Raw genomic sequence first — 22,862 nt, forward strand, 5'->3', positions numbered from 1 at the left:
ACAGGCATCATAGTGATCCCAACAGAGAGGGAATGTAGGGACTACCAAACCCATTTGGCAGATGGGGAAGGCACAGAGAGGGCACAGGATAGTCACCAAGGCCTAGGAAAGCCCAAAGACCAACTCATGCTCAGCTCATGAGCTGACCCTCCCCACCTCATTTATAAGAGAGCAGATGCTGATGGGGCTCCCCTCGAGGAGATCCAAACAGGTCTGGTTGTCCTGGTAGTTGACAAATGACCATTCCAGGCCCTCCACTGCGTATTCCTCCTAGGGGGCAAAGGTGGGGGTAGGGTGGGTAAGGCAGCTGTGGTCTGAGGCCCAGAAGGGCCATGCATGGCTGATCTCAGTACTTCGGTATATTGTTCTAGAACAGCAAAGCAAGAACAAAAGTATATCAAAAATCACCAGGGCCGGCCCGTGGCTCACTCGGGAGAGAGTGTGGTGCTGATATCACCAAGGCCCCGGGTCCAGATCCCATATAGGGATGGCCAGTTAGCTCACTTGGGAGAGCACGGTGCTAACAACACCAAGTCAAGGGTTACGATCCCCTTACCGGTCATCTTAATAAGAAAAAAAAAAAAAACCACACTGTATCTCATATATATATATATAATTATTATTTGTCAATTAAAAATAAAATAAGGAGGAACAAAAGGCTTCTAGTCAAAACTTAGGCTGGGGCTGAAGAGCCAGGAAGAGACAGAGGATCCAGGAGGACCATCCACCTTACCCTATCCCTCACCTGCTGTGCCCTTAGGTAGTGAGCCACAAAGTGCTGTTGTAGTTTCTCATTGGTGTAGTTGATGCACAACTGTTCTAGACTGTTTTCAGGAAATGACTCAAATCCGTACACATCCAGCAAGCCTGGGAGGATGGGAGAGAACCCATGGGGCCACTGCAGCAAGCAGGTGGGGGTTGAGGGACTACAGGAGCCCAGGGTTGCTGGGTCCCTGCCAACATCTCACACTTGGCAGGCTGGGGATGAGGTTGAGTGAGCATGACACCAAGTGGTGGCCAAGCATACCTCCTCTATCCCCCATCCCCCACCCCATGCTCCCTCAGAGCTCAGAGGAGCCAGAAAAGCCAAATGAGGTATATGGGGCAGCCCAGGCACCAGGCCCATTTTTGAATCTGAATTCTTTGGTCCTGATAGGCCCCTCCTCTGAGGAAACCAGGTCTCAGGGAACGTTTTCTGAGTCAAATCTAGTTCAGAGGGCCTTGATCTCACCAGCCTGGTTGGTGCCTAGAATTCCACCATTCCATGAGCCAACCACTCTGGGGCCTTTAAGCTTTACTTCCTCCCCTACTTGACTGTCCCATCCATGGTTACAATGATGTCAACCTCAGTCATGGCTTCCAAATCTCTTCTAGTCTAGCTCTTTCACCCATCCCTCATGATTCTCTTGTGACTGGAGCTGGGTCTGGGGAGAAAAGGGATGCATATAGACAAAGCTCTATCTAAGTCTGTTTGGAGAGCTACAGATGTGGAATTAGATGTGGGCACTGGAGAGCAGAGACTTTGCCCAAACACTGGTGGATGGATAGAAGAGAAGACAGTCATGCAGAGAAGGAAAAGGAGGGGACCCAGGGCTCCTGCCTCTCCATCTCGGGTTCTGTTGCTTTTTCTGGAATGCCCTTAGCAGGGTGGGCTGGTTACCTATAAAAGTGGTCCATGAAGTGGGGTCCGCACAAATGCTGCTGTTGATCACTGATACCAGCCAGTCAAACAGCCTGTTGGTGGGAAGAGAGTGGACTTTTTTGAGAGGGGGTCAGGCTGAGCATAAAGGGCAGCAAAACTGCTCCCCTAGCCAGGGTGCCACACCCTGCAGGGCCCTGTACGCTAAGCCTGACAGGTCAAAGGGTAAATCTTCTCCTCTTGCTTCCTGCCAATCCTGTCCTGACCTACTACAGATGCAGGCTATGGGCACATACATGTTCCCAGGTATATACAAACCTGGCCCATCCTCCCAGCAAACTAGCATAGGACCAGATCGACTCCTGGCCTAGGCAAGGAATGGGTCTGTGTCAGCTGCATGGCCCGACACCCAGCTGGTGTCTTGACTAGAAGAGTCCTGGGTGGGGTTTGTAAAGAACTGAGTTCACTGGACTCCCCTGCAAAATTCTATTTGTGGAGCCCACAGCTCAAGGCCTCACCACATGCCCCCGACTCAGTCCTGCACAAGTAGGCCCTGAGTCACTTGAAGTTAACAATGGCATCCTCAACTCTGAAACCACCTCCACCACAGAGAAGATGAGGTTACTGTATGAGGTGGTGACAGGTACACTCTTCAGGGGTTTCTTCCTTACAATTTTTCTTAAAGTAATTTCTCTGCAACTTTTTTTTCAGTTCAGTAAATAAAATAGCTTCTCTTTTTGCAAGAAAGGCTTCAAACACCCATTTGCGGTACTAAAAATGAATGACCTAGTGTTGACAATGACTTGGTGTTTTCTGTGAGTAAAATGTTCTGTGGTTAGAAGTTCACTCTATCTGTGATCATCACACACTTAATCTGCTCATTTTGCAGTAACTTGTAGGCAAAGGCTTTAAAAACCTTTGACCTGAAGTTCTGACTTGAACTTAGTTTCAAGGCAGTGGTAACTGAGCCTCTTGCTGAAATGGGTTCAGTCTGGGCCTGAACCCAGCTGCCTTGTGCCATTTTCAACTCAGAGGATCTTGTTCCCTCAACAGTGCTTCTCAAGTTCTTGGCTCCTTAACATGTTCATGAAAGCAGGGGGACCCTCTCCCCAGAAGGGTACCCCAGGTCCCACATGTACATACACACACATGTGAGGATTCTAGGTCCTTGAAGCCCTTATAAGGTACCCTGAAGGTTCCCAGGGTCCAAAGTGAGAAACCATCCTTAATCACATGGACAGAAGGTGGAGGTACCCATGTAACCCACCAGGAGAAGGCCAGGACCCCTACCTTCACCACTGTCTTGGGCTCCCACTTGCTGCATGCTGTGTTGTCCAAGACTGTGTGCTGAGCCTCTGGCTCTTACCAGCATCTATCAAATTCCCCAGGTGACTACATAAGTCTTAAGTACAAGGGTACAGGGAGACAGAGAAGCCTATACTCCCAAGAGTCTGAACCTGTAACTGAGAAGGCCCCAGATCACCTTTGGGGCCTGTCTTGCCAGCAGAGAACTGAGCAGGCTTTCCTCACCTATTGCCAAGGTCAAAGCAGGCTCCTGTACTTTAATAATGAGCTGAATCTAGACCAGGAATGTGGCAACTTCCCCACTCAGTACTCAGGAATAGAAGCCAAGGGCATTGCTCAGGAAAAAGCTGGGAGCCATGCCCTGCTGTCCTCAGGGGTCTGAGGAACCTGTCTGCTTTATCTGGCATTACCCAACCTGGGCCTGTCTGTGACTATTGCCTGATGGTGTCTGGCCCAACCCCAGACAGAAGGAGAACTTGTGGGGACGGCAGGGCCCAGAGTAACTGCTCACCGTGCATAGACCAATTTAGCCAGACAGTCTCTGCGGGTGTCACACTCGGCTCGGGAGCAGGGCTTCCGGAACACCTGCTGCCGCTGCCTGCCTGCCCTGATAGTTCTAATCCGCAGTGTCTCCAGCAGTATGTCCTCTGGAAGTCGCAGCAGCAAAGCTGATGTCCTGATAGAGCCTGAGAGGAGTGAATCCTTTTTATCACCCTCCATCTAAACAGCCCTTTTCACCAGGCACTGTGAAGTCATCACAGTGGAACCATGACTTCCAATGGGTGAAGAAACTTGCCAAAGGCTTCCATAAGAAGCAAAGTCAGGAGAAGAACCCAGTTCTATGTCCCAGTCCACACTGCCACATGTGGGACAAATCACTTTATAAACCCCGACTCTCATTTTCTCATCTGTACAATGTGGATTACATGGTCTGCCTTAGCAGAGATGGGATGAGGAGTAAATTATCCAGGGCAGGGCCCTACAGTGAATGGTTTACTCAAGGGCATCAGATTCAAAGTTTTACCATTGGTCTCCCACCTAATCCCACCAATGTTGGCTACTTTCCTGACAGGGCCTGCCCTACGCCGCACCCTTGCCCCTCACACTTGGCATCATCCATCAGCTGGCAGGGCTGGGCTTCATCCTCTGAGTCAGCAAACCGGATGTTGCCAAGGTGCAGCAGTCCAGCTAGGACCTGAGGGGGCAGAAAAGGATAGTCAGGAGCAGGAGAGGATATGAAGTGGGCCTAGGCTGGGAAGGGCCTCTCTCCTGCTGAATACAATCATGACAAGAGAAGAATAATAGCTCCCAATTATTGCCCAATTTTCTCTGCCAGGCACAATTCCATACAAGTTATATGCATCCTCTCATTTAATCTTTTCAACATACCAACCTATGAGGTATGCACTATGATGATGCCCATGATAGAGATGTGTCAGGGAGAGGTTAAATCACAAGCCTGAGAACAAACACTTTCTGAGGAGAAAAGCAAGCTTAGAACCCAGCAGTCTGACTTCAAATGCCTCCCAGAGCAGCCAGTGGGGCCCTCATGTCTACCCACTATCTGTCCCTCTGCCTCCCACTCTCCAGGAACAGACTGTGTGCGTGAACACCACTCCTGTTAGCTGTGGTCCTGGGCTACTTTTGTGTCTGCTGCGGGCTTGGCTCTGGCTCCTTTTCCTGGGCTTATGACAGCCCAGCCTGGGGAGGAGCTGTGATCCTGGTCTCTGTACAGTGGGTGACCTTTTGCTTTTGTACTCAATGATCCACATGGACAAGCCTCCAGTAGCTAAAGAAAAGAGGCCCCCAGGCCCAACAACTTTGAAACACCTGGAACTGATACCAGGAGAGCAGGATTCATCCCAGCATTCAAGTCTGGATCCAGGCAGGGCACCTCCACATGCTACTGGCCTTCTGGCCACAACCTAGTCCATAAGAAGACTGCTATGCCCAACAGATGGTGTGGCTGTGGCAGAGTGTTATGCCACCCCCAAACCAGCACTACTGCCCGGACTCCTAGTGTCCATTCACCCTGGGCTCATTCCCCATGTGCTGTTCTTCCAGCCAAGCTCTTACCTGGCAGTGCCCATACTGGGCATGTACCCTCTCTACTTGAGCAGTCCCCACCTGGAGGTGGAGGTCACTTTCCACCATACTGCCATGTCCCTGAAGTGGTGTCCCTGTCCCTGCTGCCAGCCTATCCTATCTATCTCCTCCTCTTGCTCTCGTGGGTGAGGAAGGGGGGAGTGGTGCAGAAGAGAGGCAGTCAGCTTTGTCAGCAAAGACAGAAGGGAGAAGGGAAGTCACCAGTGGCCATGAGAGAGGTCCAGCTCACCTGGGTCAGTGCCATGTCCAAGAGGAAGAGGCAGGTGGACGGGAGGTTGTGGGAGGAGACAAGGAGAAAGGTGGAAATTTGAAATTACTATGTCTGGCACAAACTCACTATCACTAGTGGTGTCTAACCTTGGGCAGGTCACTTTACCTCTCTGGTTTTCTCAAGCATGAAATGGAAATAATCTCCACACACAGAAGACTGCTGAAAAGACCAAGGGAGCTAAGAGGTGCGAACATGATTTTTAAGTTTTAATGTACTAGACAAACATGTGGTCGCATTTCTGTATTCTGATACTGCAGTAACAACTGACCCAAGCACCTTGCTCTCCGATACCTGCGGGTCACCGTATTATCTTCTGTACTCTAGCCCTATGTACTGTACCACTGTCCTCTCTGCCTCTGTCCACCCCTCGACACCTTGTCTCCAGGTTCAGCAGCATGGAGCGGTGGTTGACTCCTTTGAGATTTTACATTGGGGCCCAAAGTCCTAGATGCTCAGGGAAAGAGGAGGGGCTGCCTGTTACCTTTGGGAAATGTGAGTGGAATGGCTTTTCTTCTGACCTTAAAGATGTTGTTCTGGGTGGGAGTGTCGATGCCCAAATGGAGCATGGCCTCTCTGGTCACCTCGAAACAATCCTCTGAAAAAGAATTCATGTTACAGTCCAGTGTCAGAGCCAAAGCTCAGTAGGGGCAGCAAGGAGTGAGGGAGGTAGGCTCTGTTAGCAGAGTAATAGGTACTGTTGGGCTGGCCCAGGGTCCTGGGTGAGGTTCCCCCTACCTTCCAAGGTCTTTTCTGGGTTGGGCAGCCAGGAGAAAGTGGCTCCCTCAGGGAGGTGCCACTGGAGCCTCTCATCTTCACTGGCTCCTTTGTAGATCTGTGGGGAGGGATGGGCAGGTGGCTGAGCTGGGGGTGAAGGGAAGCCCAGGTCTCCACAGGCCTGGAGCTGGGATGACAGGGGTGAGAAATGACAGCATCACAAGTCCAAGAGGTCCCTGTAGACAGCCCAGGCAGGCATGGGGGCAAAAGAACCTAACATGCCTTGGGGGATCCTATCTTATGGAAGAGGCACAAGTCTAGGAAAGCCCTCATTCAGTTGGAGACAGCTGCCATTCTAGGAGAGTTCTCAGTATGATGAGGATGATATAATTTCCACCTAGAGACAGAGTCCCAGCCTCAGGGACCTTCTGGTCTGACAGAGGTAGTAAAACACATCCCCAGGCCAAAACTGTGCAGGGACCTAAGGTCCAATGTGAAGCAGAAGTATTGCATATAAAGTTTGCAGGGATAAGTGGCAGCACTGCCGCCAGCCAGGTGAAGGGGCCAGGCAGGCATGGAGCATTTTAGGGGGCTGGAGACACAGACCCATCCCTGCCCTGTAGCTGGGCAGCTGTGGGCCCCAGCTGGCACAGACCTGGTAGAAGATGTGAAAGTTCCTCTCATTGGAGGCCTGGTAGGCCACTCGAGTTTTCTCTAGGAGGTAGGTCTGAACTGCAGCTCCGGTCATCTGCTGATCCCTGGGCACATGCAGGCCGGAGCCCATTAGTTGCCTGTTCATTCCATAGCCATTTATTCAGCACTCACTGTGTGCCACACAGCCACCTAGCAACTCCCCAAGCTCTTCCACTTAGCCAACTGGAGTCATGAGGGCTGGGGACCACTCAGAATGTTCTTGAGTGTTCTGGAAACATCACCCGCATCCAGGTCAGGTAGGCAGGGCCAAGGCCTCTGTACATCATTTTTGCTCCATCCCAAGGCAGGAGCAGAAGCCCTAGCTCAAAGCTATCGCCCAAAGGGATGGCAATTTAGCTAGAAGTCCCTGAGCAAGGGTAGAAGCCAGGAGAAACATATAGGCTGCAACAAGAATACTGCCCCAGAGTCCCTAAGGTTGGAGTAGCTATAGTTTTCCAGACTCAAAGATCATCCTCAGGCTTCAATAATCCTAAAGAATCCCATATAGATACATGCCAAGAGAAGCAGGGTTTTGCCCATAGGAATGGCCGAGGCTAGAAACTGCCCTGGCCACTTTCAACACCCCCCCCACCCCTATCCTTCCATTGTCCAGGGTAGAAGCAGCTATTACCTGTTCAGCTGGAGCTGGATGAACTTCCCAAAGCGACTGCTGTTGTTATTCCTCAGTGTACACGCATTCCCTACAGATCACACCCATGTTTACACCTCTCCCCTGGGTTTACAAAGTTCTCACAGGCCAAGGTGGCTGCAGGTCTGCTGGGGGCCATACCCCTATCCTCAAGTCACCTAAAGGCACCTTTGTTGATTTCCATGTCACAAGGGACAGGACTAGGGAATGGGCACTCAGGCTTAAGCAAGTAGGATTTAGGAGAATTAGAACTTCCCAGCAAAGGACTGGAATGAATAAGCCTAGGCAGTCAGAGATTCTCTTCTACAAACGGAAGCGTCAAAAAAAGCTGTCACTATTGGCTTTAAATAGTAATTAATATCCAACATGGATATTAACTGTTGCACATCCTTAGACAAGCACCCTTCTCCTTTGAACCATCAGGAAACTAAGTAGAAAGATAGGATTTGGACTATGTGGGCCATAAGGTCCTCTCCAGCACCACTTTAAAAGTGTGGCTAGGCTGGAAGGAAGAAGATAACTAAATTACATCACCTCTATTGGAAAGAGGCTGAGGGGCGCCCGGGAGGAGGGGGTCCAAGGCAGTGAAGGATACACTCATCCTCCAACCCTCAAAGAAAGGGTCTCAAATCATTGCCCCTCTCTCTCCCTGGAAGGTGGTTAATTCCAGAGAAAAATGGATTGAGGTACTGTGCAGAGGACACTGAGCTCACCAAAAGCTTCCATGACAGGGTTGGAGTTCAGGATCCGCTGTTCGATCCTCTCTGCAATCTTGTGGCTCTCCCAGGATGTAGGTGAGGCGGCCACCACAGCATAGAACTTCATCAGGCAGCGAGACGTCCATGTCTGAGGCAGAAACAGCCCTGGTGGGAGCCACATCTATGTTCCCTCCCACTTCCAAACCTGCCTGCAGGAACAATACCCACGAAAGCTCAATTCTCCTACATGTATGTTGCTGATCAAATGGGTGAATGCTGAATCCAACTGTGGCCTTGGGCAAGGCACTTCCTCCAGTCTGTAAAGCAGGGGTGCTCATCTCTCCTTCTCTTAGTTCCAGAGGTTGCAGTAAGAAATAAGGCTGGGGTAGAGAAGGGACAATCCTCCCTGACCTAAGCAGGTTACTCAGTGTCTCTGAGGCCTGACAGCTAATAGCGATTACACTGTGGCAGGCACCGAGCTGTGGAGGCCTTCTGTGCATTTTCTTACAAACCCTATAGATGTAGGTGCAACTTACACCTATTTTTAAAATGATGAAACCAGGGCTGGTCAATTAGCTCAGCGTAGTATAGTGTACAGCACAGTGCTGATAACACCAAGGCCAAGTGTTTGAATCCCCATACTGGCCAGCCACCAAAAAAATAAAAAATAATAAATCAATGAAACCAAAGCATAGAAAAATTAAAAAATTTATTGAAGATCACACATCAAGTAAACGACAGGGCTCTCATTTATACCCATGTAGTCTAATTATAAAACTTTAACTCTTTTGTTTTTACTCGGCTGAAGTGAGGTACATTTTCATTTTAATTTCCAATTGTTTGTGGTTAGGACATAGAAATGTTTGTTGCTAAGACACAGAAATACAAATAATTTTTATAAATTAACCTTGTATCCTATTACCTTGCTAAACTCTCTACAACTTTTTTGTTGTAGTAGCTATTTTTAAAAAAAAAATAAATTCTTTAGATCTTTCTATGAGATCAGGGATGCTCCTTCTCTTCTTTTCTGAAAGAAGTTGTGTAGAACTGGTAACATTTCTTTCTTAAATGTATGGTAGAATTCACAAGTGACGCTGGCTGGGCCTGAAGCTTTCTTGCAGAGAGGTTTTTAACTATAACTTCAATTTCTTTCATAAATAGGGGCTTTTCTTTCTTAAATGTATGGTAGAATTCACAAGGGATGCTGGCTGGGCCTGAAGCTTTCTTGCAGAGAGGTTTTTAACTATAACTTCAATTTCTTTCATAAATAGGGGCTACTGGGCTAGCTGTCTAGTTCAGTTGGTTAGTGTGGTGTTGATAACACCAAGGTCAAGGGTTCAGATCCCCCTTACTGGCCAGCTGCGAAAACAAATAAGTAAATAGGGGTTATTAAGGTTATATATTTCTTCTTGTGCGAGTTTTAGCAGTTTGTGTCTTTCAAAATATTTCTCCATTTCACCTAAATTGTATAATTTATTGGCATAAAATTGTTTAAAATATTCTTGTATCAATCTGTAGAATCCATAGTGATGTGTATTCTTTCGTTCCTGATACGAGTAATTTGTGTCTTTTTTTCTCTTTTTTGTAAGTTTAACTGAAGGGTTATCATTTTATTCACCTTTCCAAAGAAATAGCCTTTGATTTCATTTATTCTATTAGTTTTGTTTTCTATTACATTCATTTTCACTTTCCTTCTTCTCCTTACTGTGCGTTTAGTGTATTTTTTCCTCTCCTAATTTCTTAAGGTGTGCTATGATTGAATTGTGTTCCCCCAAAATTCCTATAACCCCCAATGTGACTGTATCACATTGAGTCTTTAGAAGGTAATTAAGATTAAGGGAGGTCATAAAGGTAGGGCCCTAATCCAATAGCATTGCAGCCTTCTAAGTAGAGGAAGAGAGCTCTCTCTCTTCCTGCCATGTGACAACACACGGAGAAGGCGGCAATCTGCAAGCCCGAAAGAGAGACCTCACTAGAACCCAATCATACTGGTATCCTGATCTTGGACTTCCAGCCTCCACAACTGTGAGAAAATAAACTTCTGTTGTTTTGTCCACCCAATCGATGGTAATTTGTTATGGCAGCCTGAATTGACTAATACAAGGTGGAAGCTCAGATTATTGATTTGAGTCCTTTATTTGCTTATAAAAATATATAAAACTGTTCTTTTCTAAAAAATGTAAGTATTTAACACTACAAATTTCTTCTAACCACTGCTTTTTTAAAAAAGCACACATTTTGATATGTTGTGCTTTCATTTTCATTCAGTTCAAAATATTTTCTAACATCTCTTGTGATTTCATCTTTAATCCTATTAGGCTATTTTGAAGTGTTTAATTTCCAAATGCTTTAGGATTTTCTAGATGTCAGTCATTTATTTCTAGTTCAATTCTACTCAGGTCAGAGAACATAGTTTGTATAGTTTTAATCTTTTTTTTGGCAGCTGGCCAGTATGGGGATCTGAACCCTTGACCTTGGTGTTATAACACCATGCTCTAAACAACTGAGCCAACTGGCCAGCCCAATTTTAATCTTTTCAAATTGAGATTTGTTTTATGGCTCAGAATAAATATTACATATGTACTTAAATGTTACATATGTACTTAAAAGAATGCTGAAGCAAACTATAATTTTGACTTTATTTCTCCTTTCATTTCTATCAGTTTGTACTTCATGCATTTTGAAATTATAATTAGGTACATACACATTTAGAACTGTTTTCTCTTTTTTATGAATTCACCCATTTATCATTATGAAATGTCTCCATCTTATCCTTAGTAACATTCCTTGTTTGAAAATTGCTCCACATTAATGAAACCACTTTAGAAACCACTTTAGTTTCCCTTTGACTAGTGTTGGGATGGTTTATATTTTTCCATCCTTTTACTTTACATCTATGTCTTTATACTTCGAGTGGATTTCTTGAAGAGTAATTTCAGTTTTGCCTTTAAAAAAATACAATCTGGGCCGAGCCCGTGGCGCACTTGGTAGAGTGCTGCGCTGGCAGCACGGCGATGCTCCCGCCGCGGGTTCGGATCCTATATAGGACTGACCAGTGCACTCACTGGCTGAGTGCCGGTCACGAAAAAACAACAAAAAAATAAAAATAAAAAAATAAAAAAATAAAAAAATACAATCTGACATTCATTGCCTTTTAACTGGAGTGTGTAATTATCACTGTTTGGTTTAAACCTACCATCTTTTCATTTCTTTTCGATTTGTTCCATGTGATCTCACTTTTTTTCTTCTTTTATTGCCCTTGGTTGAACTTAGTACTTTTATAATTCCGTTTTAACATATGATACATTGTTACCATTTTTGCCTTAGAGTGAATTAATTATCTTCTAAAGAGACAAAATATGAGATTTTACATCTCTAATACTCTTTATTCCTCTGTATAGATGCAAGTAGTCACCTGGTTTCATATTCCTTTGACCTAAAAAACCTCCCCTAATATTTCTTGTAGTGTAAGTCTGCTGGCAATAAGGCCCCTCAACTTTGATTTGTCTGAAAAAGTATATCACTTTCATTTTTGAAAGACATTTTTGCTGGTAACAGAATTCCAGGTTGACAGATATTTTCTTTCAGCGCTTCATAGATGTCACTGTGGTCTTGCAGTTTTTGACAAGATGCTTACTATCATTCTTATCTTTGTTCCTCTTTATGTAATGTTTATTTTCCTGGCTTCCTTTAAGATTTTTTTCCTTATGTTTGGTTTTCAGCACTATGACTATAATGTGCCTAAATGTGTTTTCTTTATATTCATCCTACTTGCTGTTTTCTGAGCTTCTTGGATCTGTGCTTGCTTCTTTCGTTAATTTTTTTTAGCCAGTAAGGGGATCGCAATCCTCGGCTTGGTGTCGTCTGCACCATGCTCAGCCAGTGAGCGCACCGGCCATCCCTATATAGGATCCGAACCCACGGCCTCGGCGCTAACAGCATTGCACTCACCCAAGTGAGCCACAGGGCTGGCCCCGTTCATTAATTTTTTAACATACCATTTCTGACCCATGTTCCCTCTCTTTTCCTGGGACACCAATTACAAGTATGGTAGACGATATGATATTGTACTACAACTCTCTAGGACAGTGTACTAAAAGTTTTCTCTGCTTTTCTTTTCTTTTCTTTTTTTTGGCAGTTGGCCAGTAAGGAGATTGAAACCCTTGACCTTGGTGTTATCAACGCCGTGCTATAACCAACTGAGCCAACTGGCCAGCCCTCTTTTTCTTTTATCTATCTTATCTATCTTATCTATCTATCTATCTATCTATCTATCTATCTATCTATCTATCTATCTATCTATCTATCTATCTATCTATTGATCAAAGATGACTGGTAAGGGGATCTTAACCCTTGACTTGGTGTTTTTGGTACCAGGCTCTCTCAAGTGAGCCAACCGGCCATCCCTACATAGAGATCCGAACCTGTGGCCTTAGTGTTATCAGCACCACACTCTCCCAAGTGAGCCATGGGGCCCTTTTATTTTTCAATTTGAATAATTTCTATCAAACTACTGTGAAGTTCACTAATGTATTCTTCTACATGTCTAGTCTGCTGATAAGCCCAAAGGAAGTGTTCATCATGTTTTTAATTTTCATCATTTCCATTTAACTCTTTACAGTTTCCACCTCTCTACTGAAGAGATTGAAAGAATCTTTTCTGGAGACATTGACAAGCTCATGAGAAAAGTAATGGACACTCAGGGTCCCACAAATGTAAGAAGCCACCTATAGTGAGGCCCCCTGGTTGACAATCCTGCCCATAAACACAGAGATTCTAATCAGTTGTTTAATGTCTTATTGTAAAATATGAGCAGACACTGAAAGATCACTAACTATTTGATAAACCTCTTTTACATGAATGTCAAATATTACAACAAATGGAAGGAACCAGAACTCATAGAATTAAAATTAAGAAAAATTAAAAATTAAAAAAAATTGGAAGGTAAAGAGAATATCTCTCAGAAGACAGAACAAAAATATTAAGAGATGGAAGAATAGATGAGAAAAACAAGAATATCAGACAATTAATCAAACTACCTACTAACAGGAATTCCAAAAAGAGAAAAGAGGAGAGGAAATTATTAGGTAATATTTTCCTGAACAAAAGGACCTGAGTTTCCAGGTTAAAAAGACTCACACAAAGTATCCAGCACAGTAAGTGAAAAATGACCATACCAAGACATAGCACTGTGAATTTAATATCTAAGAGATTTTGGAAGGAAAAAACAAACACCATTATAGACTGGGACTCTAAAGAGCAATATATAAGAAAAAAACTTCTAAATTTGGAAAGAAAACAATTCCAAACCCAGAGTAATAAAACCCAGCAAAAATATCTACCAAATTTGAGGCAGAATAGATATTTTCACATGTGCAATAACACAAAAATCTGCCCTCCATGCACCCTGTTCAGGAAACTACTAAAGAATGTGCTTCCATAAAAATAAGGCAGTAAACAAAGAAAAAAGAAGCCATGGGCTCCAACAATGAGAGACTTCTCTGTCCTAAGACAGATGGGAATCTGAGGATCCCCAGAGTGAGGTAGAGAAGCTTCCATATAATAGCTGCATGGCAACAGCCCTAAGCAGCCACCAGTCCAGATGGGAGCATGAGATCTGAGAGCTCTAAGATGGGCATCTCCAAGAAAAAAAAACCCCGACTTGCTTGCCAGTTTGACAAGTGTTTACCAGCTTTGGTGACAAGTCTGGTAATGAATTAATAATACTCATGTAAAAACTAAACAAGTGAAAAATGGGGCAAGTAGCAAGGAAAATAAAAGTTATGTAACAAAGGGAATATAGTGTATTACATGGCTCTGCTGTGAACAATATACATGGTCATAATAATGTAAATACTGCATATTAACTAGAAGTTGTGATATAATTACATTTAGAGTATATATTTGGGGGCAGGGAAATAAAGGCTAAATCCTTTTAGGAAGTGAACAGATAAGGTCCAAAAATAAAAAGTCAGTAACAATATAAGCATGTGATTTAGAAATACGGATGTAAACACCCAAATAAACTGATTAAAAGATGTGAAAGTAGGGCCAGCCCGTGGCTCACTTGGGAGAGTGTGCTGACAACACCAAGGCCACGGGTTAAGATCTCCTTACCAGTCATCTTTAAAAAAAAAAAAAAAAAAAAAAAAAAAAGATGAGAAAGTAGCTGCCTCTGGGTTGAGACATACAGGGCAGGTTTGCTGTTTTTGTTTTTCTTAAAGATGACCGGTAAGGGGATCTTAACCCTTGACTTGGTGTTGTCAGCACCACACTCACCCAGTGAGCTAACCGGCCATCCCTATAAGGGATCCGAACCTATGGCCTTGGTGTTATCAGCACTGCACTCTCCCCAGTGAGCCACGGGCCGGCCCCTTGCTGATTTTCTTCGTAAGGCTTATAGTATTGCTTGATTTTTTGAACTATGTAACTATATTACTACTATTAAGAATAAATTAAAATTTAAAAATATACCAGGTTCAGCTCACGGTCATAAGTTACTCAATAAACATTACCAAGCTTTGATTGCATGGGTCTTAGGCCGGGTTCAGCCTCAGTTTCTCAGATCAATTCTGGGGGACAATGGGCTTTGTCCAGGACCTAGGCATCAGCCACTTCACTGGCCACCTTGATATAGCTTCTGCAGATCCTCTCATCCCTGCAACTGTCCCTATTTGTTTCTTTATCTGCCTTTCCTAATAGACTAAAAGCCCTATGAGAGCTGGATGTTGTATTTTTCATTTCTGTTCCTTTCTTTGCCCCCCTTTAGTGCCTAGCCTGGAGACTAGAACCTGGCAGGTGCTTAGTGTGCTGCATATCTCCTATATGTGAGTGAAGGCAAAAGACGTTTATAGTCCTAAGAATCCCCTGTGAAGGTAAAAGTGCTACGGAAAGGGTGGGGCAGCAGGGTGAGGCTTGACAAGAAGGTGGTGGTGCCTGGGCCAGTAGCCTCTTCTTACCACCTGTGCAACTCCTCACTTATTCCTGTGCAACATTCTGTCTCACCTGCTGTGGTTCTGCCACCCAGGAGGCCACACGGCCACACCAGAATCTTCTGTCCTCCCCCACAGCTAGCCCAATGCACTGTCCTTGCCAGCATGTGCAACCCTAGAGGGTTCAGGTGGGCTACTCAAATAAGCCCTTTCCCACAGCAACCCCAGCTACATTTGGAGGAACACTGCCGTGTGCCAAGCAGGCCACCAATTGCCTTATGTGCACTGGCTCATTTAAGTCTCACAGAAGTCCCAGTCAGGTGTTGGTCCTCCCTGCCCCTCATCCCATTTTATAAGTGAGAGAACTGAGGTTTGCAGAAGCTAAATACCTTTCTGATGTGCTCTTAACCATTATGCTGGAATCCTCAGTACCTGAGTTTTGCTTATAGTGGTGTCAGAACTCAAAGTAGACTTTTATTGTGAAAATGAAGGCACAGAGAGGGAAGTACCTCATCTAGGGTGATAGCACAGCTGGTGGTAGAGCCTGTACTAGAACCCTGTCTCTTGACTTATGGCCCAGTGCTTGCCCACTATCACGCATCAATCCATGCTTTGGCCAGCCTATCTGGGAATGACTAGGCAGTAAATGATTCCGCAAGGAATGATCCCCTGCCTCGTTGCCCACTCTGCCAGTCATGAGTTGACATGGTGGGAAAGAGGCCCTCCTACCTTTCCAGCACCACTCTCTCCACTGACAATAATAGACTGGTTGACTGGCTCAATCAGGCTCTTGACATTCCTGTAGGTCTGTTCACCCACAGTAAATACGTGGGGCTTCAGTTTCTGAAACATCAAGGGATGAAAGGTCATGTGAGGGAACACCTGTTTTCAAGAAGTGGTTGACCCCAATGATGGCTGAGATGGGGAGGCTGCCAACGGCAGTGCCAGAATGCTTCCTCCAGAAAAGTTTCCTGGATGTAACAGTGTTAGACTCAACTGTGGGACCCCTATGGTGGCTTTACCCACTCATCCTCTCTCAGCATGGAAGCAGTACTGGCCTCCACCAGTCTATAACATTAATACTATGCTCTCATCTTATCTTGGTTTAATGGTCTTATTCTGCTGCTTTTTATTTTATGTTATTGTACTTGGCAGTTTGCAAAAAGGTTTCTTACAAATTACTGCCTAGAAGTCTGTGCATAATTTGGATAGCTAGCCCTATTTTATAGATGACAAATCTAAGGTTCAGAGGAGTTATGTAAACTTCCAAGGCCATTGAACAAAAAAAGTATATCCACGTGATTTGAATTCCAAAGCCACTGTTCTCCTTTCCTTCAACAAATATTGCCCTCAGTGTGCTGGGCATTAAGCTGGGCACTGGGGAAACAGAAGGAACCATGACCTGGCTTTTGCCCTTGAGGAGGCAGGGTAGTCAATTGGTGATAGGGGCTCTGAGGACAGACTTCCCCACTTGGACACTTTACTATGTGTGAACTTCTAAAGGGCTAGGCCGTCTGCACAATGCCTAGCCAGCCCACCCAGCAATAGTCATTTATCCACAGCTTCCTGAGGGAGAAGGCACCTGCTGCAGATAGTGCCAGAGCCGTCCCTCTCTACACCTGCCCTTGCTCCAACCACCTATCACCTGGACTGTTACAAAGCCTCCAGCTGTTTTCTCTGCCTCCTGTCTCACCCTCCTAAACTCAACTCCCAGAGTAATTATTCCCCTAGTGAGCTGTGTTCACAGTGCCACCTTCACCCTGATAAAGAAACTTTGTGGATTCTCTCTGCCTACTGTGGTGCTTCAGACCCTTCACAAACAGTCCTGCCTTTCTCATCCTCCTTGTCTACTGCCTCTTTCCCCACAGCCTTCCTCCTGCTTGTAAGTTTGCTCTTGCCTCTCCCTAAACACATCATGCATTCTAACATCAAGAAGTCCATTCCCTGCCCACACCACTGCCGCCACCACCCCCCAAATAATTTATTCTCTTCTCAGTAGAATAATTTATTCTTTTCAGTAGAAATGAACATGTGCTGAATTTTCTAGGCAATCCTTATCACATGTAATTTTATTCTTTTCTAAAAAGGTGTTTTGTGGACCTAGCCAGTTAGCTCAGTTGGTTACAGCATGGTGCTATTAACACCAAGGTCTAGGGTTCAATCCCTGTACTGGCCAGCCACCCCCCCCCCAAAAAAAGATGGTTTGTTAAATATACAAATATACCTTTGTAAATCCTTTCCTATTAATAAATCTGCAAATAAGTAAAAAAAAAAAAAAAAAAAAGGAAGAAAGGAAGAAAGAAATCCTTGACCCTGAGCCCCTATTTTAGGTTTCCATACTCAGTTAAACAAATATTTACTTATCCCCACTTTGCACCTTCTGTCCTATAGTCAGTTCTCTATGTGTCCAAAATTCTTCAAGCTCCTGTTGGGCAGGGCCATGGCACCAACACTTTGAATGGTTACTTGGCTGATGAATAGATGCCTAAGGATGTGGAAACTGCAGGGAGGTGAAGAGTGAGGTTGGGGAGGCGTGAGGCCACAGGAAGTGGCTAACCCTTACCTGGGGCTGAGGTGCAGCATGGTACTCTCTCATCAGCTCTGGTGAGTAGAGCTGAGGGACAGGCTTGAAGGGGTTTAGAGCCACCAGGGTACAGCCAGCATTGGTGTAGAATGTGTCTGCCATGTACCGGGCCTGCAGGCATCTCAGGACTGAGGCAGAGAACACATTTAGCAAACTCTGGCTCTAATACAGACAAAACCATACACACAGACACACATCTGCCGCACAGCCCTCCCTCTGCAATCAGCCAAGTGCCATTAGATCCCAGCAGCTCCCTGATGAATAGATACAAGATCTAATTAAGATGAGTCCCAAATCTGGAGCAAAGCCTGCCCTGGGGAGCCTAGGTGCAGCTGCCAGGCTCTCCCAGGCAGAGGACTGGAGCAGCCCACCTGCCTCCATGTAGGTCAGGAGTCCTGCCTGCGTCAATGTGACCTGGGGAGGCTGTGCTGAATACCCTCATCACACCTCCACCATCATGGAGACGGCACTCTTGAGGAGTGGAAGGCCCATACCTGTCTCCAGCGTCACAGGATTCACCCTGGTGAGGTCATCGAGCTGGTGCAGTGGGGCCTCTCCGCCCAGGAACTCCTGGAGGTCTTCTCTGAGGGAGTCCCTGCCTTGGGCATCAGAGCCTGAACTGTGGCCATTAATCTGCAAGGGAATAACCCGAGGGCCATGGGAACTGAGACTCAGACCAGCTGGCAGGTACATTAAAGGTGGGAGCCTGTATAGTAGAAAGAGAACAGGTCTCTAATATCACAGTCTGGTTAAGTTCAAATTTCAGTTCTGCCACTTACTAGCCCTGTGAGTCTGGGTAAGTTTCCCTCTCTGAGCCACAGCTTCTTTATTTGTAAACAAAGGAAAATAAATTTAACTCACAGGGCTATTGGAAAGAAAAGTAAGAGATCTACAAAGCACTGAGTTAGTGCCTGACACACAGTATGTACTCAACAAACGCTATCCCATTACCTTTGCGAAGAGCTCCATCCAGTCAGCTTCCAGGCTACCAGCCTTACTGGGCCTGCCACAGGCGGGACCCAAAGGAGGGGCTGCTATAGGAGTATTGCAAAAGAAAAGAACCATGCATTGGGCCTTTTTGGGAACAGACCATTCAGCTTGTGATGAAAGATGGCAGTATCTTCCCAAAGAGGGAGCCCCAAGCCTTCATCGCCTATCTCTTGGGGCTTAACTTTAGCCTGGCTAATGAACTGGTTCCCTCTGCCTTGGGTCTATTTGAGAGGAAGCTGGCTCAGAAGGCTGTATCAGGTAAAGAATGGGCACCAAGAGGAATAGCACCTTCCTTTTCCCTTGCCCATCCTTATGCCAACACTTTCCACATGTTTCATCTCCCTACTTTCCTCCCATGGTCCCAGTTCTCTTCCCATCTTTCTTGGGGATGTAGGAAAGATGGGGTGGGAATAGAAGACAGGCATCTGCTTTTGAAGGAAGAGGTCTGTGATATGACATATGTGAGTTTCCAATGAGACTGGTGAGCCCTAACAGTTTAAACACCTCAGGGAAACAGGCCAAGGTGGCAAGTTTCATCTGAGAGGCCCAGTAATGAGTTTCTTCCAAAGACGTTGCCTGTTCTCTGAACTTTGGGCCCACCATAATGCATGAGGCAGGTTCTTGGCCTCCTGGATAAGTGCTGAGGTCAGAGCATGGCTGGATCCATGCAAACCCCTCTGTTCTAGTAGAAAAAAAAACCAACAAACCACTCACAAACCCAGCCAAAATTTATGAACAACTCTAATCCATCCAGAGAGTCACGTTAGTGATCAGGAGCTTAGACTTGAAAGCTAGATTTCTTGGGTTTGAATCCTGATTCTACCACTTACTAGTTATATAATCTCTTGTTTAAGTTTCTTAATCTCTTTGTGCCTCAATTTTCTCTTCTGTAAAATGGCAATAGTGATAGTCCCTACTTCATAGATACTAATAAGCACATGAAGGGCTTAGAAAGTCATCTGGAATATGCTAAATAAGATTAGCTATTATTCTTCTAAAAGTGGCTCTTCTTTTTTTTTTTTTTTTTTAAGATGACCGGTAAGGGGATCTTAACCCTTGACTTGGTGTTGTCAGCACCACACTCAGCCAGTGAGCGAACCGGCCATCCATATATGGGATCCGAACCCGGGGCCTTGGTGTTATCAGCACCGCACTCTACCGAGTGAGCCACGGGCCGGCCCCTAAAAGTGGCTCTTCTAATTAAGCAATAATATATCAAAAGCTTTAAACTATGCATGCCCCTTAAGTCTGCAATTGTTTCTCAAAAATGATCCTACGTAAAGGCCACAGAATGTCAGTGTACATAGAGCCATTTATAATTATAAAATAATTGAAAACAGAATGTCAAATAGTAGGCTGCTTAAATTATAGCATATCCATACAATGGAATAAAGCAGGTTACAAAAAAAGTATAATACCTTTAAATGTTTTTAAAACATATACTTAGGAAAAAAAATCTACAATATTCTCTAAAATGTTGGTTATCTCTGGGTAATACAATTATTAATAATTTTAATGTTCTTTTTGCTTATTTGTATTTTCCAAACTTCTGATAATGAATGTGACCTTTAATAAGCCACTTAACCTCTCTGAGTCTTATATTCAAAATGGTGATATAATAGTACTGTATATATAATAGTGTATCTTTCTCATGGGGATGATGTAAGGATTAAACAAAATTATACATGCAAATTCTTAGCGTAATGCCTACTATATAACAAGGGCTCAACACAGAGCAACTGCAGAGGCCTGGAGTAAGGGCAGGTTTCACACACCTCGTGATCCACTCAACAGAATCCTTCTATATTTCCAGACTGGTCATCTTCTCCTACATTTTGCATAGCCTGACCTCTTTGCCTGTACTCCTTACTTTCCTTCTCCGCTTGGCTAATTCCTTCTTATTCTTTAAGGTTCAGCTTCAAAGAACACATCGTCTTGGAAATCTCAGGTACCCACTGTGCTTCGATGATTCAGGAGGCAGGGATGTGTCTCAGGACTCCCTCTCTACAAGGTTACCAAACTGCCCTAAGGATTCTCTTACCCACCCCAAGGAAAAGAGCTAAAAACCACAGAGGAGAGATTCAAATTGGATATCAAGAAGAGCTTCTTAATAATGAATGAAAGGCATTGGTGTGACTACCTGAAGAAGTGAAAAGAAGAAATAACTTTTCAGGGTCTTTCCCTTCCTTCCAGGTAAGGGCAGTGTACCCTTCATTTAGTCAAGCAAAAGATAGGCAAGTGCCTCAGGTGCTTGAGGGCCTGGTTAACAAAGGTTGAGGTTTTACCTGCTGGAGCATCCTGCTTTAATGTGATCAGCCAGGGTTCTGGGTCACTGGCACAAGGAGTGCTATCCACCTGGTCATGGGGCCACGGGCTGGGGCATGGCTTCAGCAAAGGGCTGAGTTCTGTAGGAATCAGAGCCTGAGGCATGAGAGAAGACAAGAGCCACACACAGGTGAGGGCTTCTCCAGGGTGACTCACTACTACTCTTTCCACCAAGCAAGAGATGCCAAAATGAGAACCAGGGCAAGCCTAGGCAGAGTGAGAGCCATCCTTTCCCTTGCCAATTAGGGAACAGGGGAAACTTTTATGAGAGCCTCCAAAGACTCCCTGGGCCAGTTTTATTACAGGGTTAGGGTTGGAGTGGGACTGAAGATCTTCTGGGTCAGTATGCCACAGAGTATAAAGAAGACACTAGGAGACAGAGAAGCCTCGTGCTCTATCCTCTCCACTAGACAAAAATATCCTGTTTCAGCGTAGCTAGTGTTTGGTGGGTAGAGTAGGCTGGAGTCAACTCCCGATGCTCCAGGAAAAGCTGTTGTGTGGGAGGGGAATCACAGCTTAGCCATATGCTGTGTGTGACCTTGAGCAAGCCACATCACCTACCTGGATTCCTCACCTTGAAAATGGGGATAGTTAAATTTACCTCAGGAGGAGTAGCTGTGAAGGTCAATGAGGTCATGGTTTGAAAGCACCATACGAAATACAAATCTGGTACTGGCCAGCTGCTCCCCCCCAAATTAAACAAACAAAAAAACCCCCAAAGTACAAATCTGAATATTCACTTAGCGGGTGAATATTTTTAGAACTAAGGGTTGATCCATTTGGGGGCACAAATTAGAACTTCAAGAACTTCAGTGTCAACTTCAAGAAGGTGGTGATTTCAAGGGAGGGGAATCCATTTGAGAGAACGGGTGTTGTGAGCCTGGGCCAAGGCCAATCTCTGAAGAATGGTAAGTGACTCTCAGACTTGGAATTTTCCAGGCTTCAGCACCTCCCCCACCAGGAAGGGACGAGAATGAAGGGTATCTCTAATGGATTAACTCTGGTGGAGGTCTTTTTGAGGCTCTGAATACATCTAGTTTTTAAAGGACCCAGGGATAAAGACTTTCATGGAAATTGGAATAAGGACAATTCAGGCAGAAAAGGGCATCAAGACTGTGTTAGACACATTCACCCTGGACACTAACCCATTCAGGGAACAGCCACGCAGAAGGCTCTGGAGACTCAAGGAAACAAAGCTCCCCCAACTGGAAGCTCATATTAAGAGAGAGGTCCAGATGGGGAGGACAACAGGTTGTGGGGTTAGAATCCAAAGCCCACAACCCTTCTAAAGCAGATCACAAGAGCTCTTAAACCTTATTGTTTCCTCATTTACAAAATGGAATAAGAATATCTAGACCTCGTAGTGCTAAATTAAGGGTCAAATGGGCTAGTACCTGTGAGAGAGCTTTGCAAATGTTGGTTGTTAGGATGCCTGACGCAGAGTTAGCTTCCAGCTGGAGTCAAGTCAGATTAGAGCGGTTTTCTCCAGTTCTCCCAGCTCCTGCTCCCCTTGGCTTCGCATTACAGCCAAGGATTTCTGGGAAGGGTGTGACCACTGTGGGCAGAAGGGAGATGGTAATGAATAGAAGGAACACCTGGTCAAGGCAAGTGGCAACCTGATCACCAGCTCCTCTTCCCCACTTCCCCCCAGCCTCAGTTTCTTTCTTGGCTCAGAGAAGGACAATGCGAGGGCAGAGGCAAAGAGTTGGTTAAGGGTCCTGGGAGCCCAGCTGGCCCCGCCTCAGTCTGCTGGCGGGAACCAGGACTCCCGGTCAGGGCGTCGTGCCCGCCGTGCCCAGGGCTGGGATGCCCCTCCAGAAGCACCTGGCACGGGAGAGTATGTCCTTCCCGGGAAGGTGGACATGACCCCAGCCAAGGGCGCGGCTGCTCCGCCTCCTCCCCGGTCCTTGGGTAGGGCGAGGAGAGGGGCAGGCGCCCGGTCCTAGTCTGCCAGCC

General features: G+C 45.5%; 1 protein-coding gene across 7 annotated transcripts in view; it reads right to left on the minus strand.

Annotated features, from left to right (window-relative positions):
• MYO19 (myosin XIX) overlaps positions 1 to 22,862 on the minus strand; it is a 34,715-nt gene that overhangs the window by 11,411 nt on the left and 442 nt on the right. For 3 of the 7 annotated variants that reach the window (XM_063112036.1, XM_063112039.1, XM_063112041.1), the window contains exons 2-16: positions 22,301 to 22,461; positions 20,867 to 21,002; positions 18,086 to 18,224; positions 17,571 to 17,719; positions 15,737 to 15,850; positions 8,091 to 8,223; positions 7,360 to 7,429; positions 6,691 to 6,793; positions 6,057 to 6,153; positions 5,840 to 5,916; positions 4,049 to 4,139; positions 3,456 to 3,630; positions 1,661 to 1,734; positions 746 to 867; positions 157 to 270 (exon numbers count right to left, since the gene is read on the minus strand). In XM_063112036.1, the coding sequence (XP_062968106.1) occupies positions 157 to 270; positions 746 to 867; positions 1,661 to 1,734; positions 3,456 to 3,630; positions 4,049 to 4,139; positions 5,840 to 5,916; positions 6,057 to 6,153; positions 6,691 to 6,793; positions 7,360 to 7,429; positions 8,091 to 8,223; positions 15,737 to 15,850; positions 17,571 to 17,719; positions 18,086 to 18,224; positions 20,867 to 20,878 (1,470 nt within the window). In that variant the 5' untranslated portion in view covers positions 20,879 to 21,002; positions 22,301 to 22,461. Of the gene's footprint in view, positions 1 to 156; positions 271 to 745; positions 868 to 1,660; positions 1,735 to 3,455; positions 3,631 to 4,048; positions 4,140 to 5,839; positions 5,917 to 6,056; positions 6,154 to 6,690; positions 6,794 to 7,359; positions 7,430 to 8,090; positions 8,224 to 15,736; positions 15,851 to 17,570; positions 17,720 to 18,085; positions 18,298 to 20,866; positions 21,003 to 22,300; positions 22,462 to 22,862 lie in introns of those variants that run through there. The other 4 variants (XM_063112035.1, XM_063112037.1, XM_063112038.1 and 1 more) reach the window with 4 other exon arrangements.

The sequence above is a fragment of the Cynocephalus volans genome, chromosome 10 (assembly GCF_027409185.1).
Source record: "Cynocephalus volans isolate mCynVol1 chromosome 10, mCynVol1.pri, whole genome shotgun sequence".
Taxonomy (NCBI): domain Eukaryota; kingdom Metazoa; phylum Chordata; class Mammalia; order Dermoptera; family Cynocephalidae; genus Cynocephalus; species Cynocephalus volans.